Source organism: Salarias fasciatus, chromosome 16 (genome assembly GCF_902148845.1).
Source record: "Salarias fasciatus chromosome 16, fSalaFa1.1, whole genome shotgun sequence".
Lineage (NCBI taxonomy): Eukaryota > Metazoa > Chordata > Actinopteri > Blenniiformes > Blenniidae > Salarias > Salarias fasciatus.
In genome coordinates, this window is record NC_043760.1 from 22128092 (window position 1) to 22146340 (window position 18249).

The window sequence follows — 18249 nt, forward strand, 5'->3', positions numbered from 1 at the left end:
CCTGCAATTTACAAAGCAAATGTGTGGTTGTACAACTGTTTTCTTTGTTGCCACTAAAATATAGCTCGCAAGGACACAGTGGAAGACGGGCTCAGGTCTCTGTCGAAAAGAAGAAATGCACAAAGATTCCCAGTACATTTTGTGATTTATATGCCGTCCCGAAACTATTTCATTCAACAAAGGTTATATTTCATTTTAAAGTTCAAAAGAAATCCACATATGAAATTGAACATGGTTTGCAAATGTGTTTCTCCTGCACACAGAAACAACCTAAAACCCAAACCAATAAATCTGGTCCAGAGTATTTGTGATTTTCATGTAAAAGATGATAAATGAGAGCAATTTGTGGATTTCTCTGACTCTAATCAGCTGTGATTTCATACTCGTATTATCTTGGTGCTCCGGTAATGCAGTGGTTAGCATTCTGTGTGCTTCTGGTTCGTTCTCCAACCTCCCACCTTAATTAAGAAACGTCGGAATAGAAGATGGCCGGATTGATGGTGCAGCTACAACATTTTTACCGACAGATTCCAATCTTTCAGCTTTTTCTGAACATGCGGGCTGTGAAATATAGGGAAGGCTGCTTGCTGGCCGTGTTTGTTTTCTATCTTATAAACATTTATTGACTCACAAGAGGGACGTATTCTTTGTGCATTCCGTCCATGATGAAGTCCCGCCATGCCTTTATTGCCCTGCGAGACACTTTTATTTCCTTAAGTAGTGCTACCCTAATTATAATTCTGGAGGCGGCTTTGTGTCAGAGAATTCAGTCATCTGCTCTTTGATAAGTTGGGTGACGTCAGTTTGACTCGCCGTCTCCCCCCAGCTGCACTCGTCTCCTCACACAGTGATGTCTTTACATGAATCAGAGCCCGGCTTCACATTCTGGTCATTCACAGCCTTCCAAGTCCTTCATTAAAGAAAAAAAAAACAAAAAAAAAACAACAAAGGCTGGAAGCCTGGCACAAGAGATGCACATTCAGACAAAAGCCGACTGCACTGGCTGCCTGTTTATGCCCGGGCACAAAACCGAGAGAATCTTAACTAGATCAAAGTGGTCTGCAATCATGCATGTCCTTTTAATGAAGTTCTGCATTAATTAGTGACAGAGAGCCTGAGTGAAGACGGCCAGGAGGACCCATGGGTTTTGAGCTCCTTCCCATCCTCCTCGCTGACCAGCAGTCTCACCTCGCTCACACCAGCGCTAAATAAAATAGTTCTCAATGACACCGCCGAAGGGGGCTTTCATCAGTGGAATAAATAAGTACTTTGATATTATATGAGGCAGATGGATCGTCTCGCCTTGACAGCAGAGTATTCTGTGTGTTGTTCTCTGCCGCAGGACCGGCCACGCGCTCATGGCTTTCATGTTGTCTCGCCAAGAGGGGAAACTGAACCGTCAGCAGACAATGGAGCTGGGCCATCACATCCTCAAAGCACACATCTTCAAGGTACATATACTGTAGAGTCCGCATACCACCTGCTGCTGTATTTGAGATGAATCTCTTTCAAGCGGCGTGTCGGTTGTCGGCGCTCTCTCTATTTATGTGTTGTAACCGTTGTGGCCCGACGGAGGATAAGCCTTGAGATGTGCAGGGAACCAAGAGCAGCTTGTTCACCTCAGGGTCACTGATGTTCCATATGTGCATTTGTGGCTTAGTGAATTCACATGTGCATTGGTGTGTGTGTGTGTGTGTGTGTGCAGGGGCTGAGTAAGAGAACAGGTGTGTCATCCAGTGTACTCCAGGCCCTGTGGATCAGCTGCAGTGCAGATGGTCTTTCTGCAGCCTTGGCCTCACTGAGGAACCTCTACACACCCAATGTCAAGGTAAAAGTGTTCTTCATGTTTTATGCAGCTTCCGAGTATCACATGAGTGTCAAAGTTTTTTGTTTTTTTTTTCCTGCATTAACTTGTTACATTAATCAACTTGGAAATTCTGTGAATTTATTCTGAAGGGCTCATAAAATTGTTAGGTCGAGCTGCTCAAGGGCCACGCAGCGATGTTAGAGGTTAGCACTCTTGACACGCAGTAACAACAGGCCGGATTTATGACTTGTTTCCACTGCGTAGTGTGAGCCACTGCAGGTTTTTTCATTTGATTCCACTGATAAAAGATGTGGATAGTGCGGAAAGCACCGTTACCATGTTTTATAATCCCTCCTTCGTTGAGGCACGGGTTCCATTGGAGCTACAACGCTGACGATCGTCATTCTTGGCAAGCTAAGCTCATCTGCTGTATACACAGTCTTGTTGTTCTCATACGCGAAAACAACTTCTTTAAAAGACTCTACAAAGTAATTTCTTTGTCAAAATAATCTCACAGTTTTAACCTTGGCAGTATTTTGCACCCATTTTTTCATCCAGTGTTTAGTTAATTATTGTTATAATAGTTTTTTCTTACAAGTATCTGAATTCCTTATTGCTGATATATTCAGATTTTTGTTGCACGCAGTGATCTGCCAGTAATTTCTTTATAAGCAATATTGTGAATGGGAATATAAGGAACCAAAATGTCGACCCAAAATAAATTATTAGCCAAACATATAACAATAATATTTCAGTATGTGTCCCTTCTACTTTTAACTGGTTTAATTATTCGATTGGTGTTAAGTGTTGTTGTAATTCCAGATTGGACATGATTTATATTTTCTTCGGCTCCTTTCAGCACAAGCTTTATACTTTACTGTCTATTAAAATCCACTAAACCGACCAACATTCAAGGTCCCATATTATGCAAAATTCACTTTATAATGGTTCGCGGTGCCTGTGTGTGAGGCCCCAGAAGTGAAGAAAGTCTTTCATTAGTCTCCACTTCGTAGCGAATGAGTGCTCATAGGAGTGAAAGAGAGATGTTCCCTTTACAATGTCAAGAGTAGGAAATAACCAATCCCTCTGTTGGTGGATACTCTCTGTCTTCCACAGATAGGTGAGCGCCGCCTACTAATACACTGAATAAATTCAGGATACGAAAAACAGAAACAGTTACTTTTACAGTCAGCGGGAGCTGCCAAAACCCTGGCAACTCACTGTTTCCAGCCTAAACAACATCAAACCTTATAAAAAACCAGTCCATATTTCAACCTCTAGAAACTCACGTTCAAACCATGAAACTGTTATTCGTGCCGTGAAGAACTTTGAATACAGCGTTGTTGGACAAATGACGCCCATGAGAAATTGTCGAAAAACTGTATAATATGGGACCTTTAATGATGGCGGTGGAGCTTATTAAACTGCTTACAGAAGCCGGCCACCTGTTTGCATTTTTTTCAAGCTGTGTTTTGAGGCAAGTTAATGATTGGCCTTTGCCGGAAAGGCCATTCTGTCGAGATGATGCATTCTGGCTCCGAGCAAAATTATCTGTTTTTCTTTTGCCATTAGCATTGCTGTTTCAGAATGGGTTCATCACTTGTCTGTTGTGTGTTACTGTGTGCACATCGACAATCAGTCAAAGAAAACGTGCAGAATCACCTTCCTCTGTCCTCTGAGAGTCGCCGTTCCTTCATTCTGCACGGGAACCGACAAGTAACCCGTCATTTCATCTCCCGTGACCTGCTATTCATTTGGCTCTAATTGATGAAGCATTTATTACTTATTTAATTACAGTCACTAAATCGTGTATGACCTTTGCTCGGAGAAAGACAGAAGCCTCGTGCGCTCAGAAATAAGGTACAAAGGAACAAGTCTGCGGCCGTTTAAATTAAGCGAGAGATGGAAAGAAGGCTGCTGTTTATATGGATTCATGTGTTTCTTTAATCCAGTTTCGTTTGCAGATAAAACAAGCTCCCACATGGTAGTTTAGTAAACCAACTGTTCCAACAGCAGCTGCTTGTGTTTGTCTTTTGCATTCGGACGATCAGGTGAGCCGTCTGCTGATGCTGGGAGGAGCCAACGTCAACTACCGCACCGAGGTGCTGAACAACGCGCCGACCCTCTGCGTCCAGTGCCACCTGGGCCACCAGGAGATCGCGGCGCTGCTGCTGGAGTTCGGCGCCAGCGTGGACGTGGTGTCGGAGAACGGGATGAGCCCCCTCTGCTACTCAGCCGCCGCCGGACACCTGGGAATCGTCGTGCTGCTCTGCAAGAGGGGAGCCAAGGTGAGGAGAACTCCCGAAGGTGCTGGGATCGTTTCCGCTGCAGATGTGTTTCCCTGCGCGCCTCAAACGCAAAAACTCTTGAATTCCCGCCAGCTGGATCACGTGGATAAGAGCGGCCAGTGTGCTCTGGTCCACGCGGCGCTCCGCGGACACCCAGAGATCATCCAGTACCTGCTGGAGCTGGAATGGAGCGCCGAGGGGCAGCAGCAGGACTGCTCTCTGAAGAACAAAGCCCTGCAGCAGGCTTTGATTGCAGCCTCCAGCATGGGACACACACAGGTAGGACTCATACTCCGGCACGTGGCTTTATCCGACACACACTCTCTGTCAATCCACATGAAAGCAAACTGAGAATATAAATTCTTGTTTTTTCTATAGCTCATTACGTGGAAAGGGAGAGAGATATGTTATTGATCCACACATCTGTACTTCCTATATGACTCGTTTCCGACCTTTTTCTTCCATGTGGTTTATTTTATTTTTTCACATGAGGAAACTTCAGAGGCAGAGCACATCGTGTTCCCAGCGATGATAACTTTAAAAGTCTGAATAGGTGTTCATCCCTGGGTGTTTGATAGCGGGATTTGGGATAGATCAGTGTGCGCTGCCTTCAGCTGCCCAGGTGTAACGTGGATTCTGGGTTTGTTTTGGCTTCCTCATTAACTTGACAGAGATTTCGAGATGTGGCTCAGAGTAACGGGAGCGGGCCGAGCTCAGCCGTCAACCCGCATGTGAAATGAGACCCTGTTAAAGTGCAGCTTTTAATGTGATTAGACTGAATTCACATCACCTCATATTGTAGCACGGCGACCCGAAAAGTCTCTTCTTTTCCCCATTCCGGATCAGAATTAGTCTTTTGCACACTGTAACCTCTGGGAGGTGTATTTGATGTCTTATGCTGAAACAGTGCGTCGTTAATCTAAATTTCTTCTTCTGGCAGGTTGTGAGGGGCTTGCTGGCGTTGAATAATGACCATGCTGTGCAAATTGATAGTCATGACACTCTGTGGGGAGAGACAGGTATGTTCCCATCCATCTTTTTGCATTACATCGCTCTTTTGTATTATCGCCTGCTGTTTTAGCATTCTGGGCCACGCTGCAGTAATTGAATGCTGCAGTGGAAGTTCCTTTATCTCTGCTCTGCACAGCGCTGCTCTTTGTTTAGTGCAGAGGTCGCTCAACCCAAATGTGCACACCTTGTGTGTGTGTGTGTGTGTGTGTGTGTGTGTGCAGCTGTTATGAGTATTCCCGTGCTGTACTTTCTGGTAAAAGCATTACTTATTGTCGTCATGTGGGTTTGCACTCACAGCTCAGTCAGCACAGTCTCTCCTTTGAAAACTCACTGTCAGACATGCCACTGGATTTACACAACTGTATTCCCTCGACGCTCCGCCTGCTATATACATCACAAATCCCTTTCAGGGTTATACAAGATGTATCGATGACTAATCTTTTAACCAAACATTTTCACTTTGAATCCAGTGTTTGCAATAATGTTAGCTTAGTGTCTTTTTCTGAGAGGTTTCTCTGTTACTAAGTTGTATGTGATAGCTAAAAAAGGTTGTTTTTTTTTTGTTTTTTTTGCTTGTTGCTGAACAGATTGAAGAAATGTTGCAAAATGTGGCACATCATGAATAACATGATGAAGCAGAAGGGGGCTGTCAGGTGTGAGACATAAAACCTGACGAGTGGAGCTAAGCACAGCAGACAGACTATAAGGCTGCATCGGCTGGGCGCACCGTTTCTTTTATCATCCCAGAAGTGATTTTAATTGCTTGAATAACTTTGGGGAATACAAAAAAAGTCATAGCAGGTGGTAAAATATACACAAAACAAGGTGAAAATAATAATCGTCTAACCCGCCTGTGCAGTTGCTTTGTGTAGAATCATGTGCATTCTTGTTAAAGTGCCTGTAAAATGGACCAGAGGACAGAATCAGAGACGGCGTGATGTTGGAGTGTTTCATAGGAGTTTTGAAACCTGCAGCCAAACACACCACATCAAAGACAAGACATATACTTCAGCCTCATGGTCAATATCAGTGCCCAGAATGATCAGATTTTTTAAAACTTTTTAACTGAGTTTAACAGACCGACTTGTACTTTCTGTTTCATTATTATTGTTATTTTTTACCAGCTGTCAGTCGAAGTCCTAAAAATACTTGTGAAACACAACACATTTTTCAGTTTATCTTCATGCAGCGTGTGTTGAAATGTTGGACACATTTGAAATCTTTCTTCTCATCTTCTCTTTTGAAATTCTTCCCCAGACTGAGATGATCTGGAGCCTTAAATGTTGGAAAAAAAAAAAAAAAAACATCTCCTTCTCGTTTGACAACGGAGTTTGATGTTTTTTCTTGTTATAATCACACGAGAACAGATGAAAAAAGGGTGGGAAATTTAATAATAGTTTCTTTGTGTCTGTCTCGGTGAGAAGCCAGTGAAGAGTTCGGTGCCTCGAGAATGTAGGTCAAACTTATTAGAGGAGAGGTTCAGTGAGCGCTTGTGTCCCGCTGAATGACTTCAGACCTTTTTTCCATCCTATGAAAGAAAGCAACTCCTCATAAACACTGTCAAGTATCCATTAGATGCTTTTTCTGCAAAGTGAGATATATTATTGGATATTTGAGCTACGAGACGCCGGCGAATGCATCTGTGGAAGTGTTGCTGTGGCAACGTGGCAGAAATTGCTCGTCAGTCGTTTCCTGCGAGTTTCTGTGTCTCCGTCGTTTCTGAAGTGACCTCAGAGCCGCAGCTTACCTCGACCAAAACTGCTCTCACAAAATATCAATCCGTTGCACTCCGGAGTCTGAGGAGTCACGACATGCCCGCCGACATCAGAGGCAGCCGCCGACTCCCGGCGCCGATCTCTCACCTCTATTTACACATCTGATGTTGAATCAAAGCGCTCCCCTCCTGGCATCCCTTCTAAAGTCGTGGAACAGCAGGTCACAGGGAGCAAGAGGGACGGCAACAGGCTCAGACGTGAAACCAAGCAACCGAATGTTCTCATCCAGCACTTCTTGCGTATCTCATGTGTGGGTGTGTCATTACATGACTCTACTCAATATTCTCTGAATTCAGACAGTAGAAATGATGTTAAATAACATTTTTACCTCATATTTTTATGCAGGTTTAATAATCCAGATCAATGTGCTCCGAGCCTCTGAATCTCAAACCTGGCAGCATATCTGAGATATTACTGTTTCTTTGTTGTCTCTGGGAAAAAAAAAAAAAACTCTTTGATAACAACCTGTGAAACTTTATAGCACATTTTAAAATTCAATGGAATATTACATCTCGAGGCAAACAGGCGCGCCGTCTCCTGTGTTTATACACAGGCAAAATCGGATTGTACATCTGTGCAAGCGCCGTCCTATAAAATCCCTTCTTAGGATGCAAAACGGTGCAGTGTTATGCAAAAAAATTCAATTTAACTGCACAGAATCATTCCGGCTGTGGTAAACAGACAGCAGCAGGACCGGCTCAAGGCAAACACAAACAGGCTTCGCTTGGTAAAGCCCCTTCCTTTGTGATGTTAAAGAAATTGAGTTTTTACTCCTCGTGACAAATGTTTTGGACTTTTCCGTTCGCACTTGTTGCCGTAGCGTTCGTCCGTTCACCTGCAGCGTTCAGGATTTCTGAGAACAGATGAAAACATGCACTTCATTTACACATATTTATATTGGTGTGTCATGCAACACAAACCTGTGGTTTATATAAATCTAAACCACTATGTATTGATTAAAACTTTGACTTAATGAAAGCAGAGAAATTGGACTGATCTGTCTTCTTTTCAGAATGATGAAAAGTGAATTGTTCAAACCTAATACTTTTCATTCTGTCTAAACAGGCTGGTTTCTGTACTCACTAGAAATGTTTTGTGTGTGTGTTTGTTCTTTTTACAATGTGACTATCTGCTGTCATCCCAGTCAAAGCAACTTGTCATTATACAAATAATGTGTTGCACAATCTTTGCAACTCTTTTACAATTTTTCTCCAGCCATCATTTGTTTTTTTTTTGTTAAATATTGGATCACACTGTTTGCATGGATTTCTGAGTACTCTGGGATAAAAGCTTTAACAAAAGCTCAGTGAGAATGAAATCTCTGAAGTTTCTAATGGTTAAAACATTTTTTTGTATTTATCAGTGCAAAAATTATCGTTTTAAATTTTTTTTCTTTTTTAACTGCTAAAGTTTTGATAAAAATGTTGAGTTAGAACTGTTCTCTTATTGTTTGTGTTTCTTGTCCAGCGGCGAGAGGAGTAGCAGCAGATCTGTGCGTTATCAAGTGTTTACTTTCTTAATCCATTCATGACACGGTGATTTAGCGCGTCCTCCTTTAGACGTCAGGGTATCTTGTAGGTGGGCTGAGATGAGGCTGATGAATCGCCTTCAGAACAGAAGATAAGAGTCAAAGGATAAAGGAGCAGCTCCTCCTCCTCTGTGGGGGAGAAATCTGAAGAAAACCCAATTTCTGTTTACATGACATTATATGAGAATTGCCCAAACAGCAAAAAAAAACTAAAATGAGTTGTGAGAGGCACCAGTGTGAAACATCTGTGCAGCTGTTCGCCGCTCCCTGTAACTCCACACCGTCCTCCTTATTGGTAACGCTGCTCCCGGGAGCTTAAAGCGAGCCTAAGTTTAGCCGTTCGGAGTCATTGTTCTGCCGAGCGCCGTCTGTGCGAGGACGTCCAGCAGATGGAGGGCGGGGCTGGTTCTGGCGCTAATGACGGCCGGTCCAGATGGACGGTGTCAGTCAGACACCGAGCCTCGGCTCGGCGGCGCCTTAAATCCGAGCGAGGAGCCGCTCTCAGCCTCACGGTGAATTTCACTCTGTTTTGGATAACCGGCGCTCATTTAAGACCAAACCATCTGCTGTCAGCGCCCCACTTTTCACAAATCTCTATTTTCATCACGCGTTAATACAGTCACTGAGTTTGTTGAGATTAATTAGACAGATAATTCTGATTAAACGCGGTTTGGAAAAAAAAAAAAGATACAATATCTAAATAAGAAATGGTGTGAAAGAAAATTGTTTGGCTTTGTGCGTTCACGTTTACTGAAGCAATAAATGCCTGACTTTACCTCAAAGCCTCAGTAACTAAAGACGTAAGTTTAATGAGTTTTATAAGCACAAACTCAATTATCAGCTTTTAAACCCAATTAGCACCAAACATAATTTGTGCTCATCTTTCCTTTGCCAAGTATGAAAAAAGATTATTTGGGGATTTGACCCACTATTTTTATCAAGATGTCTCCTCAGTGTTACTAAATATGTGGATTAAGGATCATTAAACACATTAAACTGTGTGCTTAGGAAATGTTGCGTTCAATTCTTCGTACAGTTTCACGAGGTGGGGTTGTGTGAATTCCACTCTTATCTTATTCTCTGTGGAAACCTAAGTGAAGAAGTGCATCAGTCCTAATGTGTGTGTGTGTGTGTCCTCTGCTCTCCCTTCGCAGCTCTGACGGCTGCAGCCGGACGGGGGAAGATGGAGGTCTGCAGCTTCCTGTTGGAGCAGCAGGCGGTGGTGCAGCAGGTCAACCGGCGGGGGGTGTCTCCTCTGTTCTGCGCCGTCAGACAGGGACACTGGCAGGTGGGGGCGGAAAGAAACACACCTTTTTACAGCCTTCACACCAATATTACACCTTCATATTTCTTTTTTTTTTTTTCTTTTTTCAAGTTCACTGTATTGATTGAAGGCTTAATTTATTTTCCGATCAGAGGGTCAAAGCTTCTACAAAGGAAACAAAGTGAAGCTCTGTGGATTCATTTTGAATATTCACTGTGTCTTCTTCCTGTTTTGCAGATCGCAGAGCTGCTGTTGCAACACGGTGCCGACATAAACATCAGTGATAAGCAGGGCAGGACGTTGCTCATGGTGGCTGCGTGCGAGGGTCACCTGAGCACTGTGGAGTTCCTGCTTTCCAAAGGTGAGCAGGAAGACTTGTCGGTGTGAAATGCTGCAGCCTGTTTTGTTGTTATTATTATGGAGTGCAGAATTCAGAGTTTAGACTCTGGATCGTATAGTTAGCCTGAACCAAAGAGCTGATTCTGTCTGTGTCGAGATGAGACGCCTCAGGGTCGATGTCTGTCTCCAAGGTGCCTCTCTGACGTCGATGGACAAGGAGGGCTTGATGCCGCTGAGCTGGGCATGTTTGAAAGGACATAAGAACGTGGTGCAGTTTTTGGTGGAGAAAGGTGCGGTCATCGACCACACCGACAAAAACGGAAGAACGCCGCTGGACCTCGCCGCTTTCTACGGAGACGCGGAGATCGTACGTGGAATCAGCGTAGATCTTTTGAAAAAACATATCTCAGGATGCTCCTCTAACACTCCATGTCCTGACTGGTCTTGCGTCTCCTGTAGGTCCAGTATTTGGTGGAAAGAGGAGCAGTGATCGAGCACGTGGACCACAGTGGGATGAGGCCTCTGGACCGGGCCATCGGGTGTAAAAACACCTCGGTGGTGGTCACGCTGCTGAAGAAAGGAGCCAAGCTGGGTAAGGAGCCAGAACCGAGCGCCGAGGCTTAAACACACCGAGCATGCTTTGTGTGAAACGCCTAGTAACTGAGCCGCTGAGTGGCTGTGGCTTCTTGAAACTGTTAAGTTGCCGGTTGAGGTCATTCACGTCTCAGGAAACACTAAACGCTGCTCCGTCTCTGCTCAGATTGTTTCTGTCTTGCTCAGTATCTCATGATGCTAAGAATAAATCTGGGAAAACTTTGTGGAATGCAGTGGAGGCACTATTTTCATCCCTGCTTTTCTGTGCGAGTGTGTGCATACGTGTGTGTGTGTGCGGCCTCACTGGCAGCGATACGTCAGTCCCTCATGTGCAGCTTGACTAATTTAAGAATGTGACTTATCACCTAAATGACATCCATAAAGCAATCTGGGTCTGCAGCTTATCTGAGCGCGCTCTGACATCTATGGGAAAAAAAAAAAAAAAAAAAAAAAACCTGAATAATGGTCTGAACCTGTACATTTTCTCCGAGCACATTCTGCATGCATTCAGTTTCAAGCTGAGCATCGGAGGACTGTGTACCGCGCACGTCCACCTCCCGCTCTCCACAGATGAAAACTCTTGCAGGCGCATGACCTCTTTTCTTCTCGCTCTCTCCCTCCTCGCTCTGTCCTAACTGCTCGCACTAAACTAAAGGCTACAGAACGTCTCCTTACGATCGATCAGGTACAATCTTTAGGTAACTTTACCTTGTACCAATTCCAAAGAGAATAAGGTGGCTGACTGTTCCGTGCGAGAAAACAAGCACGTCACACGGTGCCTGTGTCCACAGGGAACGCCGCCTGGGCCATGGCCACGTCCAAGCCCGATATCCTCATCATCCTCCTTCAGAAGCTGATGGAGGAGGGAAACCTGCTTTACAAGGTAATGGGATTCTCCTTGTCATGAAACACTTCCTGTTCTTTAGATGTTTTCCTGACAGAACGACGTCACTATTAGCAGAAAGGAGCATTGTGCGAGATCATTTTCTTCAGGCCAATAAAATAACAATCATCTCTTCTTCTTTTTTTTTTTTTGGCTTCATTAAATGTAGAAAATGAATGGATGTGCATGTTCCACACCACTTCCTGGAGCTGTTATGATGGATGGCTGACATTTAACAGATTGAGTTCTGTAGCAGAAAGGACAAACCTGTCAGGAGTGATGGTTGTGTGTGTGTCTGTGTGTGTGTCGCACCTGTGATTGATGAGAAGAGAGGTCTTGAGCCGGAGCACAGATACCGTTGGAGTAGCTTTGCCCCGCTTCTCTCCCCCCACCCCCGCGTCCCCCTGCTCCCGTCCTCATCCTCACCGCACGCTCTGCCCTCCACCCGTCCTCCAGAAAGGGAAGATGAAAGAAGCGGCCCAGCGGTACCAGTACGCCCTGAGGAAGTTTCCCCGGGAAGGCTTTGGCGACGACCTGAAAGCGTTTAAAGACCTGCGGGTCTCTCTGTACCTCAATCTCTCCCGCTGTCGCAGAAAAACCAACGTAAGCCTCTCAGAAACTTCCACTCGCCGTCTTCTCTCTGTTCCTCAGCCTGTGTGGTATTTTCCTCGATTTCCCGTGTTTTTATTTCCTTGTGGGCCGGGGGTATGATAATATTGTCACTGGTGAGTTGGATTTCAATAAAAAGTGGGAAGCATTAATGATTAATGCAGCGATTTTAGATTTTTACTTCTCAGTTTTTTTTCATTTTCTAGATGTTCGTCTACATAACTTGTAAGTCAATAGTTGTGAGGCTGCTAAATCAATTATGACAGGCTGCAAACCAACAAAAGATGTCAGTCGGCACAAGGCTGACTGTTGTGTGTTTCCATGGTAACTGCACCTGGGCTGAGTGCCGGCTGTCTTATCATTTCATGCAGGGAGTATAAAATGTTGGAGTGATTTTCTTGCAAAGACAAGACTGAACAGTTATCACACATTTGAACTCCTGTAATAACATGTAATTATCAAAATCTGTTCCCAGTAAACAAAAAAAAAGCATGTTTGTTTTCAGTGCACACATATTTCTTTGCAGACAAATTCTGCTCAAGTAAACTTAAATTTCTTAAACGGAGCCTGGCTGAGGTGGTTTTTATCAGTGAGCAATACAGGAGGAGTTTGGAGAAACTGAGCTCAGCGGCAAAATGCCCCTCAGTCGCTGCTTCACCTTGTTATCAGTCAGCCCGCTCTAATGAGAAACCGCCGTGTTAGATTACGCTTCACGATGCGTCCACACTCTGATCTGAAACTGTAATTTCACCGGGCAGAACACAGGAGCTGCTGCTCCGGTTGATCATTGTGATCCATGTTACTTTGAATCGGTGGTGTCGTGTCACACAACGGTTCTGCGGGGAAATCAGTGACCCGAAGAGAAACGAGAGCTCTCGACAATCTGATGGCCGAGAGAATTCCTCAAACGATACAGATTACATTTCTTTTTAGATGGCCAAAACACTTTGTAGAAGAGCAGTTCACTGTTTTCTTGCCTGACTTTTAATTTCTGCTTAAACAAATGTAAATAGCAGTGAAGTGACAGCAGATTTCTGTCGTAGGATTTCGGGATGGCTGAGGAGTTTGCCACAAAAGCACTGGAGCTGAAACCCAAATCCTACGAGGCCTACTACGCCCGTGCCAGAGCTAAAAGAAGCAGCAGGTAAGCTGCTGGGCAGCTCCGTCACGGCGTTAACCAGCCGCCGTTGTGTTCTGCATCTGTTAACAACGCGTCTCGCTGTCCACAGGCAGTTTACAGCGGCCCTGGCTGACCTCCACGAAGCCGCCAAGCTGTGCCCCAATAACCGGGAAATCCGGCGTCTGCTGGCTCGAGTGGAGGAGGAGTGCAAACAAATGCAGCGGGCTCAGACCAAAGGAGGCCTGGCCGGCGCCGGCGCCGCCGCCGCTCCCTGCCAGGCGTCCGGAGGACACGAGTCCGACCAGGAGCAGGACGAAGGGCAGGAGGAGCCGTCGGAGCACAGCCTGGCGCGGAGCGTGGACGGCCAGAGAGACGTCCTGGAGGAGGAGGACGAGGACGAGGAGTCCTCACAGCACGACCGGACGGGCGACGCCTGCTGGTCCCAGAACAGCTACTCCTTCAGCCGGGTCCTCGCCGCCGATTCGGCGGCCGTCAGCGGCACCGTGGGACATCAGGGTCTGACCCCGACCTCGCCTCCGGGCCCCGGCAGGCTCCCCCCACACCGGTACCCCCGGGAGCACCGCGAGGCCGTGGCCCAGCAGGCTCTGGTCCTGCAGCCCACCAAGCAGGCCCAGATCGTCAAGACCAACCAGCACATGAGCTCCATGGGGGCCGTGGGGGGCCGCCCGGCGGGCTCCAGGTCTCAGTACGCTCCGTCCAGCCCCCTGCCCAGCCGACACATGTCCAGCGTGCTGAAGGCAGGCCCCGGCATCGACATCAGCCCCCTGCCCCCCCCTGCCGACGAGCCCGTGTACGGGAACCGCGTGCTGCTGGCGGCCGCCTCCGCCGCCATGGGCCACAGCTGTGACGGCGAGAGCCTCCTCTCCCCCCAGGCCTCCTTCTCATCCTGCGGCAGCTCCAAGGCTCTGGGGTCCGACCGGCTGTCGGCGCACTCCGCCTCCTCCCTGGACGGCCTGGCCTGCTCCGGTCCGGCGCTGCAGGCGCACCACGCCGACCCCGGGAAAGACGGCGCGGCGGCGGGGAGCAGCGGCAGCATGCGCGTGTCCAGCTCCACCAGCAGCCTGGCCTCCAGCGGCAGCCTGTCCGACAGCGGCAAGCTGGGCCCCGACGTCCGCACCAAGATCTCCGACAAAGCCAAGCACAGCCAGCAGGCCGGCGCCGCGGCCGAGTACAAACCCAGGCCCTTCATGGGCGTCACCGACAAGACGGCTCGCTTCCAGCAGCAGCAGCAGCAGCAGCAGCAGCAGCAGCAGCAGCAGCAGCAGCACATGCTGCACAGCCACCCCAGCCTGCAGGCCGTCGGCCGCAGCTGGCTCAACCACTCCTCCGACGGCCTGGTGGGCCACATGTCCGCCATGAGCCTGCAGCCCGTCGACTGCGAGCTGTCCTACGGCAAACCGGCGAGCGCGTACCAGGAGCAGCACAAACCGCCGCCGCCGCCTCAGGCCATGGCCATGAGCAGCCTACAGAACGGCATGCACGCCAAGGAGTTCGCCGAGAAGTTCTGCCAAGCCGCCAACTGTTACAAAGAGTCCAAGCCGGCGCTGGCCATGCCGCACGCCTTCATGGACGGCAAGCCCAAGCAGCCGGGCCTCGGCCGAGAGAATCCCGCCCTCCACGTAGCTTCAATGAAACCAAAGCGATCCTTTATAGAGTCCAATGTGTAGAGATCTTCTGACAGAAACAGACCTGGAGCGAGAACATCTTGTTGAATTAGGTTTTTTTTTTTGTTTTTTTTGTTATATTGTTTTTATTCCAACCATCCCCGACAGACGACACTCTCACTCCGAAGCCTCGTATGAAGTACAGTTCGCGAGCGGTTCGATTCTCCCCGTGAATTCAGCCACCGAGCGACGTCCGGACAGCGCCCGGCTCCGCGCCGCCGGCTTTCTGTTACACGACACCACGTCCGCCGTCGTTCAGCCAAGCTGGAGACATTGCACTGAAGGAAAGTATTTTGGACATGAAGCGGACAATCGGTGACAGGAAGCACTTTACACACAGCCGGGCCGCGGCGGCGCTTCGTCGTCACACTCAGTTACAGCAGGTTGTAGTTATTAGTTGTGCAGTTTGAACTGTGTTCATTACGTCCATGGTGCTGAGATTAGAAGGAGGAAGTTGAAGGGACGGTCATTCCTGTGTTCAACGAAGGATGTTCTAGATCCTCGAGCTGTGTATATTCTATAAATATGTACTTTCCCTTCTTTTACGTGAAGGTCCGTGTTAAGTGTATTGACAAGTCCAGACTTGTGTGTTTTGAGTTTTAGGCACAATGTTGTTCAAATGGTGTTAAAAAGGTTCTAAAACAAACATTTGTTAAATATATTTGTACATTATATAAATCACCATTAACACTGAATTTCTTTTCTGTATCTGCTTGTCGTTGCTGTCTAGTTTAATTTATTTACAGCGCCAATGGCTTGGTTAATTGTAAAAGCAATATATTTTATATAGTTATTTTTGCACAGCTACTAAGACATTTTATGATTCTCAATAACGTTGAGATTTAAGTGCATGCTACAATTGCAGTTTGTATTACAGAGTAAAAAAAAAAAAATCTATAAAAGCAGAAATGGTTTTGGGGCACAGTGCCATCGGCTCTATTTTATTATGTACGTTAAATGCAATTGTCGCCATGTTTTCAGTATTGTGAGCTTTATTAGCTGTTATCACATACTGTAATAGATCATTACTGCCATAGCCACCACAGGAGAGCAAAATAAAGACCCACCGAGGAAAAAGCACACTGCTCCGTTGACTTTATTTCTGCAGAAACCAGGATGATTGGTGGAAGATAACCACCGCTGGGAAGCTCGACAGGAGCATGAGCATTACACAACCATGAGGTCATTTCTCCAAACACACAGTTTAACCATGAAGGCAGCAGCTGAACAGCGTTCCCTGTGGCTACAGACGTTAACGACACATTCGGATTCTACTTAATTTCTAAGTAAAACGTGCAGTAAGACATCCGTTTGGTTTTTTTAAATTAAAATGAGAATGACTATTATATACAGTCAAAACAGTCTCTTTATTATTAAGGTAAAAATATACATGCATCATTTGTTGAAACACCTAACCAGCTTATTATATATGATACTGTTGAAACAGATTTCCTCATTTTTGGTTCTTTATGTTTACATTTACGAGAGAATTGATCCAGTTTTTTCTTCATCTGTTACTCATTATTTAAAGTCCACAGTGAAAAGAAGCTTATCTAAACACTGGATTAGAAGCAGCTATAGGATCATATTCAGCTGTTTTTACAGGAAACATTCAAGCTGAGTTCAGCAGAAGTCATGAACTCTCGTTTTACAGCCGAATATTTGTAAAGAGTGTAACCGGCAGGCAGAGTCAAATAAATTAAAGATAATTAAAAGCGTTTTGTTACCAGATGAAGCCGTTAACCGGTCTACTGGCTCGACCTCCAGCGGGTGATGGCCGCCTTCAGGGACCTGTTGGGGGTGAGGAGGCTGGTCTGCAGCGGCAGGTTGGTCATGGGGCTGCTTTTGTTCTTGCCTCGGATCCAGCTCTCGATGGACTGGCGCTCGTAGGAATATCCGTCTGAGCAGCAGAGGCGCCGCATGCTCAGGTCATGTATGTGGAAACTACAATTTTATTTTATTTATTTTTTTTTTTTAATGCTCGTCCACTAACCTGCAGCAATGACGGGATCTTTCATCAGCTCCCTGGTGATCGGACACAGGAACTCATCGGGGGCTTCCGGCCCGTCCTGCTCTGCCTTCAGTTCCTCGATTTTCCTCACGAGTCGACCGCGGAGGCCCACCGACTCTGAGGAAGAGCGCACTGCTCAGCGGCGTCAGGGAAAAGCAAAGATCATTCTCCTTCAAAATCAGAGACAAAACCTTTATTATCTACAGGATGCAATTAAAAAGGAACTCAAACCTGACTAATCGGGTTATTTCCAGGGAGGACGAGTCGGATCTCTGACACACACATCTCTCACAGGAGGGTAAATTCTATCTCCCTCCAATGGTGATTAAAACTCCTTTAGCAGCAGACCATTCAAAACACATCAAGTCTTTTAAAGTCCAAGTAAAGCAGCGCTGCCAACTCTCATGACTGCAGAGTAAAATTAAAACTGTAAACTCTAAAACTGCATCAGAACTTTAATGAACATCACATCAGCAGAAGATTCAAAACTATTTAACTGGCCACCACAAAAAGGAGAGTTCAGACAGTGGCAGAAGTGATTTATACACTTTGGAGTTGATAGAATGACGATGTGACATTGATCAGGCTGGTCCATGAAGCAAAGGCAGGGAATTAAACATACTACGGAATAGAAGAATTCAACCATGAAAGATATTTGGACCCATTCATCCGAGTCCAGTTGACCTGATTCAATTCGCACTGAGACGCCTCCAAAATGGACAAACGAGAAAAAGCTTATAGAAATGAACTGTTCATGTAATTTCATTCTATAGCTTCAGCATATCTTACTTTGGTATTTAGCCGATTACCTTGACATTAATACTCTGTAGAAACTTTTGAAATGAGAGAAATTATGTTTTAAGAAACGAAGTTAGCCCACAAAACATCCACTAAAGCGTGTGTGAAGGAAATTATTGGAAGAAAATGACCCTGAACATGAAAACGTTAAAAGGAGAAAACGACAGTCTCCATCAAAGAGGGCATCTGGTGTCATTTCACAATAAAATCAGCTGAATAGTGGACAGAATTCAACTCTGCGGCCATGTTGGAGTAATCCCGGATGCTTCCTGTGGTCCATCAGGACGAATCAAGGCCATTTTCTGAAGACAGTTTATGCATTAACAGGACACAATCAGCCTCCAGCAGCCTGAAGAGATCTTCAACAATCAGCGCTGGTCCACAGGAGACGGGACGCGACACCTCCTTGTGAGCACGTTGTGCTTTGCTTCTTATTGTGCTGCACTGAAGGCTGAAGTCAAACCATGAGGTCTGCACCGGAACAACAGGGATCCATATGAAAACAAATCAATAGAAATAATGACAGCCTTCAATCGG

The 18249-nt window shown here is 46.1% G+C and overlaps 2 protein-coding genes across 4 annotated transcripts in view; one reads left to right on the forward strand and one right to left on the reverse strand.

Annotated features, from left to right (window-relative positions):
* The window catches only part of tanc1b (tetratricopeptide repeat, ankyrin repeat and coiled-coil containing 1b), a 92092-nt gene extending 76110 nt beyond the window's left edge, over window positions 1-15982 (forward strand). Inside the window, exons 14-27 of one of the 2 annotated variants that reach the window (XM_030111473.1) lie at window positions 1343-1451; window positions 1706-1828; window positions 3859-4095; window positions 4189-4374; window positions 5036-5114; window positions 9564-9697; window positions 9911-10034; window positions 10204-10379; window positions 10472-10604; window positions 11262-11291; window positions 11398-11489; window positions 11946-12092; window positions 13142-13242; window positions 13328-15858. In XM_030111473.1, coding sequence (XP_029967333.1) covers window positions 1343-1451; window positions 1706-1828; window positions 3859-4095; window positions 4189-4374; window positions 5036-5114; window positions 9564-9697; window positions 9911-10034; window positions 10204-10379; window positions 10472-10604; window positions 11262-11291; window positions 11398-11489; window positions 11946-12092; window positions 13142-13242; window positions 13328-14906 — 3250 coding nt within the window. In that variant the 3' untranslated portion in view covers window positions 14907-15858. Of the gene's footprint in view, window positions 1-1342; window positions 1452-1705; window positions 1829-3858; window positions 4096-4188; window positions 4375-5035; window positions 5115-9563; window positions 9698-9910; window positions 10035-10203; window positions 10380-10471; window positions 10605-11261; window positions 11292-11397; window positions 11490-11945; window positions 12093-13141; window positions 13243-13327 lie in introns of both variants that reach the window. The other variant, XM_030111474.1, reaches the window with a different exon arrangement.
* LOC115402870 (WD repeat, SAM and U-box domain-containing protein 1) overlaps window positions 2406-18249 on the reverse strand; it is a 30345-nt gene continuing 14501 nt past the window's right edge. Inside the window, exons 10-12 of one of the 2 annotated variants that reach the window (XM_030111476.1) lie at window positions 16897-17031; window positions 16648-16803; window positions 2406-2416 (exon numbers count right to left, since the gene is read on the reverse strand). In XM_030111476.1, coding sequence (XP_029967336.1) covers window positions 16652-16803; window positions 16897-17031 — 287 coding nt within the window. In that variant the 3' untranslated portion in view covers window positions 2406-2416; window positions 16648-16651. Of the gene's footprint in view, window positions 2417-15976; window positions 16804-16896; window positions 17032-18249 lie in introns of those variants that run through there. The other variant, XM_030111475.1, reaches the window with a different exon arrangement.